Below are 22,253 nucleotides of genomic sequence, written 5' to 3' on the forward strand. Positions count from 1 at the left end.
CGACTTCGGCGATGTCATCTACAAAATAGCTTCCAATACTCTACTCAGCAAACTGGATGCAGTTTATCACAGTGCCATTCGTTTTGTTACTAAAGCACCTTATACGACCCACCACTGCGACCTGTATGCCCTAGTCGGCTGGCCCTCGCTACATGTTCGTCGTCAGACCCACTGGCTCCAGGTCATCTACAAGGCTATGCTAGGTAAAGTGCCGCCTTATCTCAGTTCACTGGTCACGATGGCTACACCCACCCGCAACACGCGCTCCAGCAGGTGTATCTCACTGATCATCCCTAAAGCCAAAACCTCATTTGGACGCCTTTCCTTCCAGTTCTCTGCTGCCTGCGACTGGAACGAATTGCAAAAATCTCTGAAGTTGGAGACTTTTATCTCCCTCAACAACTTTAAAAATCTGCTATCCGAGCAGCTAACCGATCGCTGCAGCTGTACATAGTCCATCTGTAAACTACCCACCCAATTTACCTACCTCACCCCCCATACTGCTTTTATTTATTTACTTTTCTGCTCTTTTGCACACCAGTATCTCTTCTTGCACATGATCATCTGATGATTTATCACTCCAGTGTTAATCTGCTAAATTATAATTATTCGATTTATTGCCTACCTCATGCCTTTTGCACACATTGTATATAGATTCTCTTTTTTTTCTACCATGTTATTGACTTGTTTATTGTTTACTCCATGTGTAACTCTGTGTTGTCTGTTCACACTGCTATGCTTTATCTTGGCCAGGTCGCAGTTGCAAATGAGAACTTGTTCTCAACTAGCCTACCTGGTTAAATAAAGGTGAAATAAAATAAATAAATAAATATGTATATACTGTATTTTATACTATCTATTGCATCTTGCCTATGCTGCTCTGTCACTGCTCATCTATATATTTATATGTATATATTCTTATTCCATTCCTTTATTTAGATTAGTGTGAATTAGGTAGTTGTTGTGGAATTGTTAGAATACATGTTAGATATTGCTGCACTGTCGGGACTAGAAGCATAAGCACACGTCCATACACTCGCAATAACATCAACATTTTACAATTATGAAACAATTACATTGTACATATGTTTGTCCTCTGTCGTTGCTTGCCTTTCGTTGTTTGATGAAATCAATACTTCTTAATAAATGTTAATGAAATACAACCACCGACTGTTTTCTTGTTGAGATTTGATGTGCATTCGCGCCGAATTACCATTTTAGAGCAACAGCAATGAGAAAGCAGTCAATGGTTGTACTTGATAAACGTTTTCTTGAAAAGTAGGCTATGGATTTCAGCAAACAAAGAAGTGTAAGGAAGTCCCCACGTTTCTTTAATCAATAAACACAACATAGTAGCTAATCGGCCATTCATGTTCAAATGAACTTTAAGAATAATGAATACATTACATTTCACTTATTAATCGGAACCATATTCGAGATGTTTATCGCAGTTTAATTTCGATACCACTAGAGGGTAGTATTGTGAAACCTAGCGTCCACATCAGACAATAAAAGCAAGAGATAGCTGACAGACGGCAGCTCAGGCTCAACAGCATTCTTAAGGTGGTGGGCAACCGAGAAATGACTGCGAATTAATTGTCAACAGCCCAGTAACCCGCCCGGGAGAAATATGGATGTATGGCCGCCGAATTTGGAATAGAGATGTAGTTTCAAGGATGTCACCCATCTACATCTCTTGTTTGTTCCTCTTTATTTTTATCACCGCGGTCTGGGAGGCGCGAGCCAAATCTCTTCCAGATCAAGGAGCACTTGGTAAGCTCACGCCATATGGGATGCTGCACAATGAGGGAGGATGGGAGTGGTTGCATTTTTTTTATGGCTTTTGTTGACAAATATTACTGAAATTGCAACCGTTGGTTTGAAATGATTCTTGCTAATGATACGAGTCACCGTTTTTCTTAAATTGTATTGTTTATCAATGTGTATTTTGCATCAAATTGATCTTCGGAGCATCCCAATCAAATTAAATAGCTAGTCATGCCATGAAGCGTATGTGTTTATTGGTAAAATAATCTTTACCTTATCAGCTTTTTGAAGATATGTAAAATAAATCAAAAACTCAATATAGGCCTATCAAATTGTTACAACCTAATTCTCCCTGTCAGGTTATTTGAAGGGCTCGTCATAAGGGAAAATGTGCCGCTGTAAAACATATAGCCAGCATAGACGAGGAAAATAAATCACAGGCCTAGGTGTTCACATATTCCCCATGTTAGTTAGGTCCTAAATCGATGTCCCTTTAGCAGCTATGCTAGCCAGGGGTCAATATAGTAATTCATTTAACAGTAACAATGTATCCCGGCCATTCGTGCATTCATAAACTGCTCATGTAGGCCTTGGCAAAGAAATATACAGGCCTATATAGTATGTAAAGCATAGTCCCACTCCCCCCCCAAAAATCTACTGTATCTATTCTATTCAGCTCTTCATATTTCATATTTGGTTCTGGAATATATTCATTGTATAAATACACCCCCAGCAATTATTTATTGGAGCCTGTGTCCTCAAACACACCAAATGCATTTGTTGAAACAGTAGGGCTCCGTTATAATTCATGCACGGCAGAAGGAAACGCATAGGAATGCATGCATGTAGCCTGCTATTGGACAGAAATGCTAGAGCTATCAGAATTAAGAATGGCAACATATGTCTAGTTAACAGTCGGCCTAGGTCTCATACTGTAGGCCTACACCCATTTCAGTAGCATTTCTATTTGCCGTTTTGAAACACACCTAGTGGAGACTCCTGTATCCACTGAAACTTCCACAGCAGGACCCATATCTATGGCGTTAGAGAAGCAAGATGCGAAACAAAATGTTCCCGAGAGGAAATTATCAGTAGGGGGTCCCCAAAGTGTCTACTTGGGTGGATGGGTTTAGAAAGGGTGAATTGATCCATTTTATCTGTTGCTCGTGTTTATGGCATTGGCTTATTCAACTAAAGACCAAATACTGTACTTTGTCAACAACAATAACGCCAGCAGCACACACGTTTACGTCTGCAAGTTAGCAATCGCGAGTTTGGGACTATTAAGGTTCCATCTGCATTTTTGTCAAAATGTTGTTATTGGCCCTAGCCTAGTTCTGTGCAATGTACTCTACCTATCAGAGGAGGCTGGTGGGAGGAGCTGTAGGAGGACGGGCTCATTGTAATGGCTGGAATGGAATTAATGGAACGCTATCAAACACATCAAACATATGGAAACCAGGTTTGGCTCTGTTCCGTTTCTTCCATTCCAGCCATTACAATGAGCCCATCCTCCTATAGCTTCTCCCACCAGTCTCCACTGCTACCAATATAGAACTCTAAATACACCAATTCATGTTAAGTTCAGAAGAATACCATATAAAAATTGCTGACACCATTCAAACCAATGAAGGTTTGGAACCTTTAAGCCAATTTAACTCAGAATCAACTTTTTAAGGATACATCCCAAGCTCTCGCAATTTTAACTGTTATTTAACTAGGCAAGTCAGTTAAGAACAATTTCTTATTTACAATGACAGCCTACCTCGGCCAAACCCAGACGACGCTGGGCCAATTGTGCGCCGCCCTATGGGACTCTCAATCACGGCCGGATGTGATACTGCCTGGAGTCGAATCAGGGACTGTAGTGACGCTTCTTCTAACACTGAGATGCAGTGCCTTAGACCGCTGCGCCACTCGGGAACCCAATAGGATGCCATAGAAGCTGAATTTTGACAGCACCACTGTGCGTGTTTGAGATCGACTACAGTCAGACTGCACAAAATCACTGATCTAAAAATCATCCTGCATGCCAAATAACTACTAATTATGTGATCAATATGATCAATTTCTGTACCTCGCCTCGCTCACACTGAACCCCTCAAGCGCTGATTGTTTTCATTTCTTTGCAGAGGTCCAGATCAGAGTTCAGGTGTTCGACAACAGTGACCTCTCACCTTTGGCCGGCGCCGCCATAGAGGTTCATGGGAACCGGTCTGTGTTAGCGTCCAGCCAGGCGGGCAGTGATGGCGTGCTTAGGGTGACCTTCCTGTACCACCCGGGGACCTGGGTCATCATCTCAGCGTCCAAACACGACTATGTCACCAACTCCGTCCCCTGGCACGCTAGCCGCATCCCTCGTAAGTGAAAATGCCTATTACAAATTACATTTCATTTCAGTTCACGAAAATGTGACGAGACGAGAATTCCACGTGAGACTAATAGACATTGTATTTGACATAGCATTGTCCAATTAGGCATACTATCTGAATGTGCACATTATGGAGGTTAGAGGTAGCTGAAATATTAATTATTTATTAGATTGAAGGCACAGACTGTGACTAAAATGGCTGTGACTAAAACTAGACATATTTTCCAGAGTTTTAGTTGAATGATAACATAAACTCACATACAATTATCTATAAGGTCTCTCAGTTGAGCAATTTCAAACAGATTCAACCACAAAGACCAGGAAGGTTTTTCAATGCCTCGCAAAGAAGAGCACTGATTGGTAGATGTGTAAAAAAATGTAATCCCTTTGAGCATGGTAAAGTTATTAATTACACTTTGGATGGTGTATCAATACACCCAGTCACTACAAAGATACAGGCGCCTAATTCAGTTGCCGGAAAAGAAGGAAACCGTTTAGGGATTTCACTATGAGGCCAAGGATGATTTTAAAACAGTTACAGAGTTTAATGGCTGCGATAGGGGACGACTGAGGATGGATCAACATTGTAGTTATTACTCCACAATCCTAACCTAAATGACAGAGTGAAAACAAGGAAGCCTGTATAGAATTTAAATATTCCAAAACATGCATCCTGTTTGCAATAAGGCATTAAAGTAAAACTACAAAAATGTGGCAAAGAAATTAACTTTATATCCTGAATACAAAGCTTAATGTTTGGGGCAAATCCAACACAACACATCACTGAGCACTAGGTTGTGGGTATGCTTGTCATCGGCAAGGACTAGGGAGTTTTTTTAGGATAAAAAGAAACGGAATAGAGCTAAGCACAGGCAAAATTCTAGAAAACCTGATTCAGTCTCCTTTCCAAGAGACACTGGGAAACAAATTCATGTTTCAGCAGGACAATAACCTAAAACACAAGTCCAAATTGTATGTAGATAGGTGAGATATATATATATATATCTTTTTTTAAATCCATTTTGAATTCAGGGTGTAACACAACAAAATGTGGAATACGTCAAGGGGTATGAATACTTTCTGAAGGCACTGCAATTGGTTTGTATGTGTGGGGCTTTAGCTGAGATTGTCCTTTACAGAGTCAAGTGTATTTTGTTCAGGCCTCAATTGTTTCGCTGTCGATAATTCTAATGTTATAACTTCTAATAGTAACTGTATCCACTGGTTAAATGTTTTTAGAATAGTCACACACAAAAAGACACAATAAAAATTGGTTGGTCTGTCACATCCAGACCCACGCAGAAGTGATCCTATCCTTTGTTTCTCTGCCTCTCAAAATAGTCTGAATTCCAAATTGGGGCCCCTAGCCGCTTCTCACTAGGCATTCCTGTAGATCTGCAATCCAGGGGTAGATGTAAGAAATTGGCTAGCTAGACTCAGTCGCGCATTAATATTGGTGTTTTTCCTCTCTTGCAGTGTATGCATCGGTCAGCTTGTACCTCCTAGTCCAGAGGCCAGGCACCCTCATTCTCTATGATGACGTCATCCAGGTGCTGCATGGATCCCCAGGTAGGCTACAATAACGAGCTAAGTGGTATTGCCTCGTTGGTCTTTTTCAGTCTTTCTCCCTAGAGCAACACCCAGACAAACTAGGATCTAAATGATCAATTGAAATAAATATAAGCAAAACTCTCTTAGGTGGGGGGACCCGTCCTGCCTATAGATTTTACATTTGAGTAATTTAGCAGACGCTCTTATTCAGAGCGATTTACAGGAGCAATTAGGATTAAGTGCCTTGCTCAAGGGCATATTGACAGGTTTTCCACCTCGGGGATTCAAACCAGCAACCTTTCGGTTACTGTCCCAATGCTCTTAACTGCTAATGGTAAGGGAAACGCTGCTTCTTTGTCCTGCTCTCTGCATTACATTTTCCTCCTAAAGGGGCAGTCTTTACTCAGACTATTACAGAAATTATGAAAGGAATGTGGTGTTTCAGGTTTGATGCACTATCTGAAATCTGATCAGAGTTCTGAGGCCAATAACAAACATTTATTGTCCAGAATCCACCTCCTTCAAAGAGGGGTGTGAAGGTCCAATTTTCACCTGACTCCTCTCTGTTCTTGCACTCAACGGCCTCCAGAGGTTCTCACCTCACGTGACACTCTATTTCCTTCTGCTGTCTCCATAGCAACAACCACAGTGGAGTACTTGGCTGCTGTTTTGTACAAGTCCATTTCCCAAATTCATGACTGCATGTCTCATGTCTCAAACATACAGTACTATTGCCTTAAAGGGGCAATCTGCCGTAGATACAATAACAAAGCGGTCACCCCGCCGCTGTTTTTGGTAAACCGCTTAGTGTTGGGGCTAGAGAAATGTTACCTCTCAAATTCATAAACAGAGCTACGGGTGCAAGGACTGACCCTCCATGACATCAAAATCATAGTTTTAACCATGTTTTGAGGTTATACAGTTTGTTTTGAGTAGCATGTTTACAAACAATGAAGTAAAACAAGCTTATATTTTGGATTCTTATGGGATACGACAGTTTAACTAAGCCCATGAGGCCTTTATAAGTCGTATTCTTCAAGAATCAATGGGTATATATGTACAGTATATATCATTAATGTAAAAGTAAAAAATATATAAATTATGTAGCTACTTCAGATTGCCCGTTTCAGTGTTGATAGTGATGTAGTATTTTACCCTACATACTGTAGCTTTTATGTCAAAAAGTCACTGCCAGGCAAGTGCTGTTATGGTTGTACCAGACTTTGGGTCATTTTTCATTAGGCACCAGACAAGAAAAGGGACTGAAACGGTGTGTGGGGGGGACTACCAGGATTTGTCCAATAAGAAACACTATTTTTTTTCTTTTTTTCCCCTGTTAAATGCCCTAATGAACATGACCCATATGTCTCACGATTGGCATCTGTTACTTCCTTTATAGGTGCACGGAACCAGCCATTGGTCCAGCTCCAGAGAAAGTCCCTTCAGCTGCCAGCTGATTCCAACTACACAGCACTGTCGGCTGTGCTGACTACTGCCAGAAGCCAGTATGAGATCGGGGGCTTCCCTTACCTCCTGGGCCTGGAAACCAACAGCACAGGTTGGCTTGGGAGAAAGAACATTTACATTTTAGTTATTTAACAGATGCTCGTATCCAGAGCGACGCACAATAAGTGCCTTCAATGAAGTAGGTAAGATAACTACGTATCATGACGATCATTACAAAATCATGATTGGCCCAGCTTGTTTGGTGGTAGTTGATATCAAGGGCATAGTGTTAGGAATGCTTGTTGTTATAGGCTATGGGTGGTCAACATATCTCTGTTCATCATATATGCATAATATCTACATGTACATACTACCTCAATCAGCCTGACTAACCGGTGTCTGTATGTAGCCTCGCTACTTTTATAGCCTTGCTACTGTATATAGCCTGTCTTTTTACTGTTTTATTTCTTTACTTACCTATTGTTCACCTAATACCTTTTTTGCACTATTGGTTAGAGCCTGTAAGTAAGCATTTCACTAAAGTCTACACCTGTTGTATTTGGCGCACGTGACAAACTTTGATATGATTTAACAATAACATGTACACTACAGGGGCAGAGACAGGATGGACAGACTTAACAGCACTGGCGGTGGTCAGCGTTCAGCTCTTTGACCACGATGGGACCGTCATCCAGGTGTCTGACCCGGTTCACGTCTCCGTACCGCTGCCCTCGGATACTCGCACCAGGATCGCCACCAGCATTCCCGCCTGGCTGTACCAGCCCAAGACGGGTATGTGAAAGCTACTGGGATCATATGTTCCATTTGAAATTCTCATATTCATCCATCAGTCTGTGTTATATTTATAGACACAAACATGATAAACAGGTAATCTGGGATAAAATGACTCCTTAACCCATAAAGCTGCACTTTGCAGAAATCGCTCGGCCATTTCCTAGGTGCAAAAATTCTGGTAGTTTGCCTAATTTAAGTTTGTGACTAAACAAACATGTACAGTGTAGATAACCATTGTACCAGCTAACCCGCTGTGAAATATATCATCCATAACCCAAAATATTGTACAGTATTTTTAGCTGTTTGAAGCTGGTGTAAAAAACGAAGTAAAAGACGGAAAAAACTAACTTAAGAATGGGAAGCATAAAAATAGCGCCCATAGAACAGATCTACCGACTTGCTTTCAATGAGAATGACAGATCTATAACTCACATCTCTATGTGAATCTGGTCAGGTCGCCCAAAAAGATACATATTGCAGCTTTAACCTATATTAAGCATTGAGCATGCTTTTTAGTTCATTAGAAATCTTAAGGTGTCTGCACTTACAGCTTAATGAATGCTTCGGTAATGTATTACAAAATCCCTGGATTATTTGGTTTTAGAGACCCATTTCAGACTACCACACCGGCCAGTTGTGATACAGCCTGGAGTCGAACCAGGTTGTCTGTAGTGACACTTCTAGCACTGAGATGCAGTGTCTTAGACCGCTGCGCCACTCGGGAGCATATGTTTGAATGCTTTTAACTTGTTGCCTACTAGAACATTTATATGTTGGGTGTGTGGATTTTGTTACAGGTCTGTGGGTCAGGAATGGAACTGGCTACATTAAAAAGGAGGGCACACAACTAATCTGGAACGTGGTCGTTCCTCAGTTGGGGTATTGGGTCGCAGCCTTCCCTTCATCTGCAGGTACTGTAACTGGCTAATTGCCTTGTGCTACGTCTTGGACATTTTGTTAGGATCTTAATTTAAGCCAGTTTGCTACAGCAGGAAAATAATAATGCAGCAACTGGAAATATGAATTATTAGGTGGATTATAATTAATGGACATTTTTGTAGTGGTTGATACATTTTTCGTTATGGTAAATCAAGTCTGAAGTCGAAATGACACACACATCATCTATCTACTAAATCTATCAGATCACACATCATCTATAAACTAACCATTTTCGTCATGTAATGTTCATTGAACCCTGGTCGTCTTCTTTCCGCCACAGTGCTTTTGCACACTGCACCACAATATATCGCTCAGATATTTCCCTTTTAGTTCACAAATATACAGTACCAGTAACTAATCCTCTAGGAGCACATATTTTGGATTTTCATAGAAAAAAAATATTACATCTTATTTTTTTAGCAGATTTGGGCTTTCTAATGTATCCCCAAAAATGTTTTACTTTTACCCCTACACCCAGAATTATTTTTGTTGCCTCAGGGCAAAGCTTTGCCATAAGGGTACTGAAACTCAAAGGAAAATCTGATATTTTCAGACCATTTATTTTAAATAAAATATAGTAGAAACAAGCACTCTTTTCATAAGACAATTTGTTCAGGACATATTTGTATTGTGCATTAAGCACAATTGTCTCTCCCCTTTCCCCTCCCCCGTGTCCCTCCCCACTATCTCTCCCTCCATATGTCCCATCTGAATCTCTTTATCTATCTCTGTCTCCCCTCCTTTCTCGTCTGTGTCTCTATCTCTTTGTCCTCTCCTGTCCCTGTCCTCAACTGTCACTTTGTCCTCTCCTCTCTGTCCTCTCCCTGTCCACTCCTGTCCCTGTCTTTCTGTCTCCTGTCTGTCTATATGTCTTAGCTGTCTTTGGCTCTATGTCCTCTGCAATCTGTCTCTCTGTCCTATCCAGTTCTTGTCTCCTGTCTGTCACTCTGTCCTCTCCTGTCTCTGTGTCTGTCTGTCTCCTTTTATTCTTGGTTTGGAATAGTTATTTCTTCCAGGAATAATTATTGTATACAAGTTGGGCATAAACTAGTATTTCACTGCCTCTCAAACCTGTCCTCACTATCAGGGTATGATCCTTACTGCTCGATTTGGCTCCTTTCACCCATAGAATGTCCCTGTGTCCATTGCCTGTGAAGGTCAGTGCAGGTCGAACAGTCTGAGTATCTGCTCTCGTGGGAGCCTGTATTTTTGAGTGTTTGCCCCATCATTGTGAGTCTGCAATGGGCTCAGGTTGTTGCAAATATGCACATTTATATAAACCAACCGACTGTGCGGTGGTTATGTTGGAGAGCAACAATCCGCTGAATAGCAGCCATGCTGTATTATTGTTGTTCTGCTGACCTTTGACAATGGTTTGGCGTTTATAGTGTTCCAGGTGTTTCCAATTTGTACTGGATAAGATTCAGCTTTCAATAAAACTAAGCTTGACAAAATGTTAGAAATGAGTGCCTATACATCCTAAACGTCGTATGATCATTCCCATTCACACAAAATAATTATAAATAGTTTTAGAATGATTTCTTGTGAGGGAAGGTGGAAAACAACCCTAACGGTGCACTTTGGCTGCTCTACGAGTGGTCTGGATCACTCATAGATGTGAAAAGGTTGTTAAGAGCCACCTAACTAACGAAGGCTCTGCGAAAGCACTCGGCTACTGAAGATGCATCGTAAGATGGTTCTAACGATGATCTTCAGGCTATGAAGGCTCTGGGAAACGAGGTCCAGTACCATGTCCCGTTGGGAAATGTTTTGCTCCAAAAATATGACATCCCATGTAGCACATAAACACTATTTGGACTTCGTTAATCACTTGAAGTACTGTGAAGGTGATATTCTCCTACATCAATGCTCTGTACAGTATGTACCATTCTTCCTGTATAGTGGTGCACTTTCTCCGTTGAACATCTTTGGTGGAATGACACAGGTGTTATGTCCTTTCCCCTATCCCCCAAGAAGACAGTATACTGATCAGACCTGAGTTCAAATACTATTTCTTGTATTTCAAATACTTTCACATACATTTCAAAGTGTTTGGATATTTTTTTCTTTGTAAATACAAGTGGTTGAATATTGAAATGTATTTTGAAATACACTTGGAAAGTATTGGCATGTATTTGAGACAGGTGTATTTTCAAGTACAAATATTTAAATACTCCATGCATTTGAACCCAGGTCTGATGCTGATGCTCAGTCCCCAGCTGTTTCATTCCAGAAGGTTCCTCCCCCTGTCTTCATTCACACTCCTTCAGTGATGTCACAGGACTGGGAAAAAAACATAACATTACATCCTACATGTCCACTGTACAAGTTTTTAACCCCTACACAGAGACAATATGATCTGAGGAGTTCAAGGCAATACTCCATTTTAATAAGCCGCACCACAAGACACCAGACAGCTTTCTTGGCAAGAGTTCTCAAACTACATGCAAATGGTCTCTCTATCACTAAAGACATTCATATTCATGTTTATTGATTTAATGGTATGCCAATTTGTTGTTTGACTAATGATTTATTGATGACGCAGTGTCCATGTAGTAATAAGGTTGATCATATGTTTTATTTGTGTTTTATATTGTATGACATCAAATGTATGTATGTTGCTGCATATGTACCAAGATGTTCAAAGAAACATAAACAAACCACACATGACATATTGAAGGTACAGGGAGAGAGACAGCTTCTTGGAATTAAATATATTGTGCGTTTGCAAAGTATTAAGACCCCTTCCCTTTTCCCACATTTTGTTACGTTACAGCCTTATTAAAAAATGTATTCGAAAAAAAATCCTCATCAATCTACAAAAAATTAAAAACAGAAATGCCTTATTTACATAAGTATTCAGACCCTTTGCTATGAGACTTGAAATTGAGCTCAGGTGCATCTTGTTTCCATTGATCATCCTTGAATTGTATCTACAACTTGGAGTCCATCTGTGGTAAATTCAATTGATTGGTCCTGATTTGGAAGACACACACCCATCTATATGAGGTCCCACAGTTGACAGTGCATGTCAGAGCAACAACCAAGCCATGAGGTCGAAGGAATTGTCCGTAGAGTACAGAGACAGGATTGTGTTGAGGCACAGATCTGAGGAAGGGTACAAAAACAATTCTGCAGCATTGAAGGACCCCAAGAACACAGTGGCCTCCATCATTGTTAAATGGAAGAAGTTTGGAACGACCAAGACTCTTCCTAGAGCTGGCCACCCGGCCAAACTGAGCAATCAGGGGAGAAGGGAGGTGACCAAGAACCCGATGATCACTGACAGAGCTCCAGAGTTCCTCTGGGGAGATGAGAGAACTTTCCAGAAGGACAACCATCTCTCTAGCACTCCACCAATCAGGTCTTTATGACAAAGTGGCCAGGCAGAAGCCACTCCTCATTTAAAATGCAGCCCTCTTGGGGAGTGCCAAAAGGCCCCTAAAAGGACTCTCAGACCATGAGAAACAAGATTCTCTGGTCTGATGAAACCAAGATTGAACTCTTTGGTCTGAATGCTAAGCATCACGTCTGGAGGAAACCTGGCACCATCCCTACAGTGAACCATGGTGGTGGCAGCATTATGCTGTGGGGTTGTTTTTCAGTGGCAGTGACTGGAAGACTCATCAGAATCGAGGGAAATATGAATGGCGCAAAGTACAGAGATTCTTAATGAAATCCTGCTCCAGAGCGCTCAGGACCTCAGACTGGGGCGGAGGTTCACCTTCCAACAGGACGACGACCCTAAGCACACAGCCAAGACAACGCAGTAGTAGTTTTGGGACAGGTCTCAATGTCCTTGAGTGGGCCAGCCAGAGCCCGGACTTGAACACAATCTAACATCTCTGGAGAGACCTGAAAATAGCTGAGCAGTGACGCTCCCAATCCAACCTGACAGAGCTTGAGAGGATCTGCAGAGAAGAATGATAGAAACTCCCAAATACAGGTGTACCAAGAAGACTCAAGTCTATAATCACTGATAAAGGTACCTCAACGAAGTACTGAGTAAAGGGTCTGAATACTTACATTACCGTTCAAAAGTTTGGGGTCGGTAAGTTTGGGGTCACATTTCCTTGTTTTTGAAAGAAAAGCAAATGTTTTGTCCATTAAAATATATATATTTTTTAATGTAATATCTACATAGGTGTACAGATGCCCATTATCAGCAACCATCACTCCTGTGTTCCAATGGCACATTGTGTTAGCAAATCCAAGTTTATCATTTTTAAAAGGCTAATTGATCATTAGAAAACCCTTTTGCAATTATGTTAGCACAGCTGAAAACTGTTGTTCTGATTTAAAGAAGCAATAAAACTGGCCTTCATTAGACTAGTTGAGTGTCTGGAGCATCAGCATTTGTGGGTTTGATTACAGGCTCAAAATGGCTAGAAATAAAGCACTTTCTTCTGAAACTCGTCAGTCTATTCTTGTTCTGAGAAATGAAGGCTATTCCATGCGAGAAATTGCCAAGAAACTGAAGATCTCATACAACGCTGTGTACTACTCCCTTCACAGAACAGCACAAACTGTCTCTAACCAGAATAGAAAGAGGAGTGGGAGTGCACAACGGAGCAAGAGGACAAGTACATTAGTGTCTAGTTTGAGAAACAGACGCCTCAAGTCCTCAACTGGCAGCTTTATTAAATAGTACCCGCAAAACACCAGTCTCAACGTCAAGAGGCGACTCTTTTTTTTTTTTTTTTGACCCCAAACTTTTGAAAGGTAGTGTACATAAATGTGATATTTCAGTTAAAAAATTTAGAAATTTGCAAACATTTCTAAAAACCTGGTTTTGCTTTGTCATTATGGGGTATTGTGTGTAGATTGATGACGGGAAAAAAACTATTTCATCAATTTTAGTATAAGGCTGTAACATAACAGAGGGTGGAAAAAGTCAAAGGGTCTGAATACTTTCCGAATGCACTGTAATCCCTTTAGTTGTAAGTAGGTTTCTGCTTCAATCATGGTTCAAATACATTATGTAAAATACTATAGTATTACTGGTGTGCTTGATTTAGCTCTGAATTGGCACTTTTGTGTCTACTCCACTATTTCCATTGTACCAGGCAAACTAAATCAAGCGCCATTCCAGTATTTTTTTAAAGTATTTGACCCAGGTCTGCTCCGCTTTATCTTCCACGCAGGCGTAGTCCTGGGTTTCAGGTGCCCTTGATTTAGCATGGAGTTTGCACTTTTGGGACTACTCTATTGGTTCAATTTCATCAGGCAAACTAAATCAAGCGCAGCTCCAATTTCTGACCCAGGTCTGCTCCTATGGGCTTTGTCTTCCATGCAGGCGTGGGTCTGGGAGGTCACTCGGGCCTGAGGGACATCACCACCTACCACACTCTGTTCCTGCTCTCCATCCTGGGCTCGCTGGCACTGCTGGTGCTCATCCTGCTCTGTGTGCTGCTCTACTACTGCAGGTGTGGATCACATAGACATAGGTCTCACTTCTAATGGGCTTCTACATTATGAACATACATTTTTTGATTTGTTTTGTCTGGGGGTTCCACATTTTTTGTCCAAGTTTTTGTTTCTTTTGACTGGGGTTTTGTCTGAGTTTTTTTTTTAGTGTTGTCTGACTTTTTTGATTTGTTCTTTTTCTAGACGGAAGTGTCTAAAACCACGGCGACAACAGGGCAAGCCACACACGGCTCTGAACAGCTCCAAGCGCGACCAGGGCACGTCCACTTCCCGCCTCAACCTCATCTGTGGCGGCCATGTTGAATCCGGTCCATCCAATGACGCCAGCAAATCTGACCCATCCCCCTCACGAGACTACCAGAGCTCGCGAGAGGAGTTCGCCAAGCACGTCCCCGCCCACAAGCTGCGACATTCGAAGGCGAAAGGAGCCTCGGGACCCCAGAGGGGCGAGAGCTTCCCTATGAAGGTGACCCGCGCCACAGACACCAACAATCTCGACAACCCCCTGCTACTGCAAGAAGACTACTCACGGAACTACAGCCCCATCATGGAGGACGACAAGGACTCGGATTACCACATACGCTGCCACACCGCCAACGACAATCGCGGCTACACCTCAGACGGGGGCTCCCCACCTCGTTTCCTGTCGGACAAGTCAGACAAGCCTCCCGAATACTCTGCGGCCGCCGCCGACCACCTGGCCCGCCCGACATCGCTCAACACGCAACCGGGCCAGATCATCTTCTGCCACTCCATGGACCAGATGAAGGAAAACATGTACCGAAGCATGGTGCCCACCTTGGTCATACCGGCCCACTACATGCGTATGTCCTCAGACTTCTCCGGGAAGGAGCAGCAGCAGGATAAGGAAGGGGGGATGCAGATGGGTGCCGGTCAGTCACACCATCCCCAGCAACAGAGCCAGCACCAGCAGCACCAGCAGCAGGGCGGCTCCCAAGGGGATGACTCGGAGGGTCAAAACTGGAACTCGGACCCATCCCAGGGCCCTGTGCGGATCCCTGTGCTCTTTAACGACTCCACCATGGCACAGATGAATGGCGAGCTGCAGGGGCTGACTGAGAAGAAGCTCCTGGAGCTGGGCATTAAGCAGCACCCACGCGCCTGGTTCATCTCAATGGACGGCCGCGCCAACCACGTGCGCCATTCTTACATCGACGTGAGCAACGACCTCAGCAGCGGCGGAATTGGAGGGGGAGGTGGTGGCCCCAGCTGCAGCACAATCCGAGAAGCCAACCTCGAAGGACCCATGGACGGCACCCAAGACCGCAAGGCTGCGGCAATCCGTAAGGGTAAGGACGAACGGTGGGGAACTGGTGGACGGAAGGGTGGTGGCAGTAAGGGCATGTCCAAGCTGGCATACCAGGAGCACAGCGAGCCCAGCAGCAGCGAGGGCCGCCCGGTGTCGCCCGAGGAGAACTCCCTTACCCCACTGCTGGACGAGGGGGCCTCGTCGCGGGGCTCCACCATCCCCCGGAGGGGCCGCAGCCGCATGAACAGCGCGCGCAGCAGCAACAGTGAGAACCGTCGTGACTCCATGACTAGCCCAGAGGACGACCCGGACAGCAAGGACGAGAACAAGAAGAGTCCGTGGCAGAAGATTGAAGACCGGCCTCTCATGGTGTTTCCCCCTAAAAAGTTGTAGGCTAACATCTCAGGCCCCACTCATATGGAACATGAAAGTTGGTCCAGTAGTCAGGGCAGTTATACAGCCATTTTGAGACACCTAAAGAAACAATGGAGGAGTAGCATTTGACCGAAAGAAGATCCTAGAAAAGCACAAGCCTGCTTGATAATCCGTCAAATGGTACTATTTTAATGACAGCCTCGTTCTATGGTTTTTGTGTTTCACATTTTTTCGATCACACTCCTAATTCCCACCATTGTTCTCCTTGTTTTTACAAATCAATTTTTGAGATCGCTCTCAGTAAATTCAACTCTGAGCCACTGACTTTGGAAATAACCATCTTAAGGAAAACCCAATGGTTATATTTGGAGAGAATTAACCTACAGTATCTTGTTGCGACTGAAATAATTTGCCCAGTTTTGTGAATGGACTTCTACATGAGAAAGACAAGTTACTTCAAGGACAGGACTACCCTCTTCTCTCCTGGACTTGTGTACTACACATTTTATGAAGGCCAGGGTCAATTCCATTTCAGTTCAGTCAATTCAGGAAGCAAACCGAAATGTGTAATTTACATTTGCGCCCTGAATTAAAATGGAATTGACCAAAAGCCTGATATGAGTTTTAGTGGTTGTAATTCTGTCACTTTGGTCAGCCTGCTTCCTGGACCATAAGGAGATACTGTATCTCTGTGAAGACATTAGCACACATTATCCCAAAGCATAAATGTGTGGAGATTGTGGTTTCTTTCTTTATGGTTTTCTATTTGGAGGATTTTTTATGGAATGATAGTTAGTGTAAAATATCTGTTGATCTCCATTTGTCGTGTGTACAATTATGTACTTTTAATGTGAAATGTGCGTTACTCCTTCAGGGAAATGTATTTGCAATTCTTTATGTGTTGTAATGATTTATTATAATACTGTAAGCCACTTATCTGAGGTGGGATCTCCTACAATTTTGCACAGATTTGTCGTCCTGTTACATGCCACCGGCCATTTTATATTCCACTGGTTTTATTTCAAAAAAAAATCTGTTTTTGTGTTTGGAATACCACGGTTGCTATGGGAGATCATGCTGTCTCAATGCATTTGTAGGCCAATTTCGAAACTGTAGAATAACTGCATTACCTATAATGCTCTACTCAACCATCAACAAACTTCTCCGTCCATTGGACAACCCCTCTCTTACAATCACCACCGACCTCTGTGACAGTTTTCTGGCCTTCAGGCTATCTACCAACAGCTGCAGCAGTCTCAACCTTCATCTGCCCCCCCACCCACCCACCCACCCCCGACTACCTGCCTTACAACCTGTGAACAGACTTAATGTCCTCCCTTGTCAATGAAACCACCATTACTGAACTCTTGTCTAAATCCAAAACCAAAGCTCTCTTGACCCAATGCCCACTGTCTTAGTTAAGGCATGCCTCCCTGTTCTCTGCCACCTGGTGGTCAAGATTGTAAATGCATCCCTTACATCTGGCATTGTTCTTACTCCTTTGAAAACAGTGTCTAACTCTCATACTGAAGAAACAGGGCCTGGACCCTGAGATCCTCACCAACTACAGGCCTATCTCAAACCTACCCTTCCTCGCCAAACTGCTTGACTGGGTGGTAGCATCACAAATTCAACAACACATGGCCTCTCATGAACTTTTCAAACTCCTCCAATCGGACTTCTGGGCTATGCATAGCACTGAAACTTCCTAATAGACAACAGTTTTGTCTCCCTTGGCAACTGGAGGTCTACCCCAGCCCCTGTATCACAAGGTGTCCCACAAGTCTCAGTGTTAGGTCCATTACTGTTTAGTATTTACATGCTACTCCTTGGTCAGATCCTCCGTCAATTTGGATTTCACTGTTATGCAGACGACACACAAATCTACATCCACACAAAATCCAACTCCGCTATGCCACCCCCCTCTGTGGTTGACTGTCTGAAAACTTGGATGAGCAATAACTTTTAAAAACTAAACGACGACAAAACCGAGATCACGCTGATGGGCCCCAACTCCGTCATCAAGAAACTGGGTCAATTCAACATGACAATCAACGGCTGCACCATCCACTCCAACTCCACAGTCAGGATACACGGTGTTACATTTGAACCCCACATCCTTAACATCACCAAGTCCGCCTATTTTCCACCTCAAAATCATCTCATGACTCAGACCCTCTCTCACTGACGCCACAACCCTCATCCATGCTTTTGTTTTATCATGCCTGGCCTACTGCAACGCCATTCTCTACGGACTCCCCAACAAAACACTGGGCAAACTTCGAAATTCAGCTCCACGGGTACTCACACACACCAGACCTTGGGACCACATCACCCCCACCCTCATCAACCTCCACTGGCTCCCAGTTCAATACAGGATCATATTGCTCATGCTCACCTACAAAGCACTCAATGGACTGGCGCCCACATACGTTACTGACCTCCTGCACCCCTAAACTCCCACCTGTTCACAGCGCTCCTCTGACACTGGCCTCCTCACCATCCCATGCACCAGGCTCCGCTCCATGGGAGACTGGGTTTTTAGCTGTGCAGCTCCTCAAGTCTGGATCTCCCTCCCTCTCCATGTCAGAACCGGACAATCCATACACATATGGAGTCCACACTAAATACACACCTCTTCAAACAGGCTTACCCGGATTATCTGCTGCTTTAGCTTTTATCCTCTGTCTAGTTCACTTCCCTGGTTAATCTGTCATCGTGTTTAGTGTTCTCCATGGTTAGTCTGTCCTTACGTTTTAGTGTACTTTATATACTTAATTATTTTATGATGTGATTTTAATGCTTTTTATCCTGCTGATCCTCGTGTGTATGTAAAGTGACTTTGGGTGTTGTGAAAAGTGCTTCAATAACATTTATTTTTTTATTATTATTATAATGCCCATTGACTGAACATTCCAAATTACTGTGGCAATTATGCATCACAATGCTACCATGGCAATTATGCGTCACAATATGAATTATATTTCTATTGTGTAGGGCAGGCCAGTAACTTTTGCAACCAAATCATTGTATTGTACTCCAAAAAATAGGAGAGGGGAGTCCACTTTCACATATATTTTCTAGTTTTTATTTAGACAGATTCAATTACAAGGGGATACAGAGGTAACAAGGGAACAAGTTGGAAGGGTCAACTCGGGGATTAAACCCGGGTCTCTGGCGGGGAGTCGCATATAATATGTCACACAAAGAGTGACATTTTTCGTGAGCAATTGGCAGTGAGCAAAATAACCATAACATTTTAAATAAATGGGAAGTTGCAAATAGCTTATGAGCAGCATGAATTTCTGCTTTGTAGGTGGGGTTATTGAGTGAACAATTCTGTGACGGTTGCAGTCCACAAAGATAAAATTGCATTGAATCAAATGAATCAGATCTATTGATTTACCTCCTGTAGGGCAGGGGTGCCACCGGTGTATTGTATATAGCTATCAAAGATGACGATAACAATTTGAAATGTCGGTCATGATGCACAACCTTTCCTTTACTTCCAGGGTCTTCATTCATTTTGTGTAGTAGTGATAAACTTGGCCAAAATGTGAGACATTTCTGCTTTTCTCCTGTGCCATTTGGTTATTTGCTTGCTGTAAATAACATTTAGCTTTGAGAGTCTACCTTTTGGTTGAAGGTTGCATGTATGAAATGAACAGAAGGCACCAAAAAAAGGCCATGCAAATCTGTACCACTTTTCTCCTGTAAGTGCCTTTTACATAGGGTTAAGTGACTGGCATGGAGGGCCTTTTCAAAATGCAGCCCAAGAAGGTTTACATCACCTAAGCTAGTCTTGTCAAATGGACAGACACAAAAATGGAAGCACACTGCGTTTAGTTAAGAACACACATCTCTTCCTCGGGGGAAGAGCATGCATGCCAAAATTGATCAATGACTCATTTTGTGTTTAATATGTCCTTGTGTTCATAGTTTCTTGTGTCTATCCTTTCTCACCAAACGTGTATACTAAGTGATTGCTATTTATTGTTCAAGTTTGATAAGTGACAAATTCAGAGAACTATATAAGATTGTGTGTATATGTACTGTATGTGCATGTAATATGTAGAGTAGGGTGTTTTTAATGGAAAGTTTTTTTGATAATATCCAGAATGTTGCTGGCACACATGAAGTATATCAAATTCTGTTGCCAAATGTACACACATTTTAGATGAATTTCGCTCTACTCTTAAAATTCACTTCCGGTCTTAAATGTTTACAAGTACAATATACTGGCCAATATGCTCTCACTGTAGATTGCATCACAATTGCCTATGACACTTAACAACTGTGAATCATATTTCTTACAGATGTACATGAAGAAATGCATAGCTACAGTACAATACAGTCACAAAGAGTTGGTGCAGTAGATCTATAAATGGATGTAATACCATTGAGAGAGATTGTAAAAATAGACAAAAAGTTATTAAAAATGCGACAATGCGAGGGTAAAACTACATTTTTGTTGCAGTACATTTTTTTTCTCTCTGTTATAAATGGGGAGGAATTTGTTCCGTTTATATTGACAGTAGACTTTTATGAATTTCTTGTTTTTGCTATTTTCAAAGTTGTTCTGAATAATGTTGACTTAAATGTATAGTATGGCTACCCTGACTCTGGATGAAAAATTGTATAGCCCTATTCTAATGGATTCCCAGGTCTATTCTTGCCAAATTATGTAATTTTTTTCGTACAAGCTGTCCATAACCTTTTCCAATGCAGTAAGAAAATGTGATGTCGTGTTTGGTTGGTTACGAGAGGCAAAAGAAATGTTCAGAATCTCCCTACCTACTACTAGGCCGGATATGACAGCATCTTGATTTTAGATTTGTTTAGTTTGATACCAGACCTTGAATTGAGCAAAATTACAGAAATAGATGCGTTCAAGTTTTTCCCAAAGTTTTTTTTATACGTTTTGTGATATCACAATATTACCAAATCAAAAAACAAACGTACACCTGTACACAAGTCTGAGTAATGTCCTGCAAATCTTACTTGTGGTTGTGAATTCAATAAATGTCTGTTGGTCACCTAATTTCCATCCAATACCCTGATTGCACAAAAACACATTATTGTCACTCTTGTGTATAAAGAGCAGCTGTATATTAAAAACATCTTTGGGAGTGGAAGAGGACACAACACGTTGTATATTCTGTGTGAAAAAAAAACTGTCAGTTTGTAAACTGTAAATCGATTCTGTACATGAGATAAGATAGAAATAAACTTGTTTGCGCTGTCTAACAATTACATTGGTGATGTGATTTTGTGTACCTTTTATCTCTGTTTGTTCTCATCCGTTCACTTTTGTCCTTAGCCGTTACTTCCTCTTACGGCGGTGATGCCTTTAGTGGGTCATTTCTGTAGATCTCTCTCTCTCTCGTTTCAATTGGCTTTATTGGCATGACGTATTGAAAGCACAATGTTACATTACAAAAAGAGTAATTAACAATATAACATGAACAGGTTGGGGGGGGGGGGGGTAAATAATGGACTAGATAATAGCTATAGAAAATACACATTCTTCCATAACTTATAAAACTTATTGTCACTACCTGTCCTTCAGGATGTGATGTAGTGTGCTGCCAACCTACCACTGTCTATGCCCTCTACTAGTAGGATTGGTAGCTTTTCTTAATCAGAGAGGTTTTTGAAACTTTTAATTAAAATTTAAATTCATGTAAGACTCTTAAATTGTTGTGTATTTTGTGCATTTTATTGGAAAGTGCTACTCTGTTTCTTTCATGGTGCAGTGATCACACAGCTTTTCTAGTTTTGGCAGCCAGGTTTTTCTGTGTCTGCCCTTTTCTATGGCTAGGGGCTGTGTTCACTGAGTCTGTACTTTCTCAAATGTTTTTACAAAGTTTTGTCATGATGTACTGTCAATTTAAGGACAGATAGCGCTGCATTTTGCTTTGTGCGTGTGTTTTTTACCCAATAGGTGATATAGTTTTGTTTTGACTGGGTTGTCATTTGTTTTATTCTAATTGATTGGATGTTCTGGTCCTGAGGCTTCAGTGTGTTAGTAGAACAGGTTTGTGAACTCAGGCCCAGGACCAGCTGGAAGAGGAGACTCTTCTTTGCTCAGCTCTTGGCATTACAGGGGGTCACTGTATTTCAGTGTTTCAAGTTTTAATGTCACATGCACAGTGAAGTACAGTGAATTGCATTTCTTGCCAGCTCTAACCTCAACAATGCAGTAATCAATAACAATGTAATACTAAAAATAACAAGGTAGAACAAAAACAAGAAATAAGAGCACGATAAAGTAAGTAAGCATACCATATACAGCAGAGGAAGCTGGTGGGA

At 42.0% G+C, this 22,253-nt stretch overlaps 1 protein-coding gene across 1 annotated transcript; it reads left to right on the forward strand.

The window, feature by feature from the left end:
• Positions 1 to 1,516: 1,516 nt before the first annotated feature.
• LOC139570505 (protein FAM171A2) lies at positions 1,517 to 21,194 on the forward strand. The gene is made up of 8 exons (XM_071392430.1): positions 1,517 to 1,773; positions 3,900 to 4,127; positions 5,615 to 5,707; positions 7,089 to 7,247; positions 7,748 to 7,927; positions 8,728 to 8,841; positions 14,166 to 14,295; positions 14,480 to 21,194. Exons 1-8 carry the CDS (start codon positions 1,635 to 1,637, stop codon positions 15,957 to 15,959), a joined length of 2,523 nt encoding a protein of 840 aa, XP_071248531.1. The 5' UTR covers positions 1,517 to 1,634; the 3' UTR covers positions 15,960 to 21,194.
• The last annotated feature ends 1,059 nt before the right edge of the window (positions 21,195 to 22,253 follow it).

The sequence above is a fragment of the Salvelinus alpinus genome, chromosome 3 (assembly GCF_045679555.1).
Source record: "Salvelinus alpinus chromosome 3, SLU_Salpinus.1, whole genome shotgun sequence".
NCBI classification, from domain to species: Eukaryota; Metazoa; Chordata; class Actinopteri; order Salmoniformes; family Salmonidae; genus Salvelinus; species Salvelinus alpinus.

What these genes read in the sequence shown, in the direction of transcription:
- LOC139570505 (XM_071392430.1), top strand. Translation starts at nt 1,635, where the DNA reads ATGTATGGCCGCCGAATTTGGAATAGAGATGTAGTTTCAAGGATGTCA. An exon ending in CCTGGAAACCAACAGCACAG is followed by an intron (nt 7,248 to 7,747) that starts GTTGGCTTGGGA and finishes TGTACACTACAG; the next exon opens with GGGCAGAGACAGGATGGACA. An exon ending in AGCCTTCCCTTCATCTGCAG is followed by an intron (nt 8,842 to 14,165) that starts GTACTGTAACTG and finishes TCTTCCATGCAG; the next exon opens with GCGTGGGTCTGGGAGGTCAC.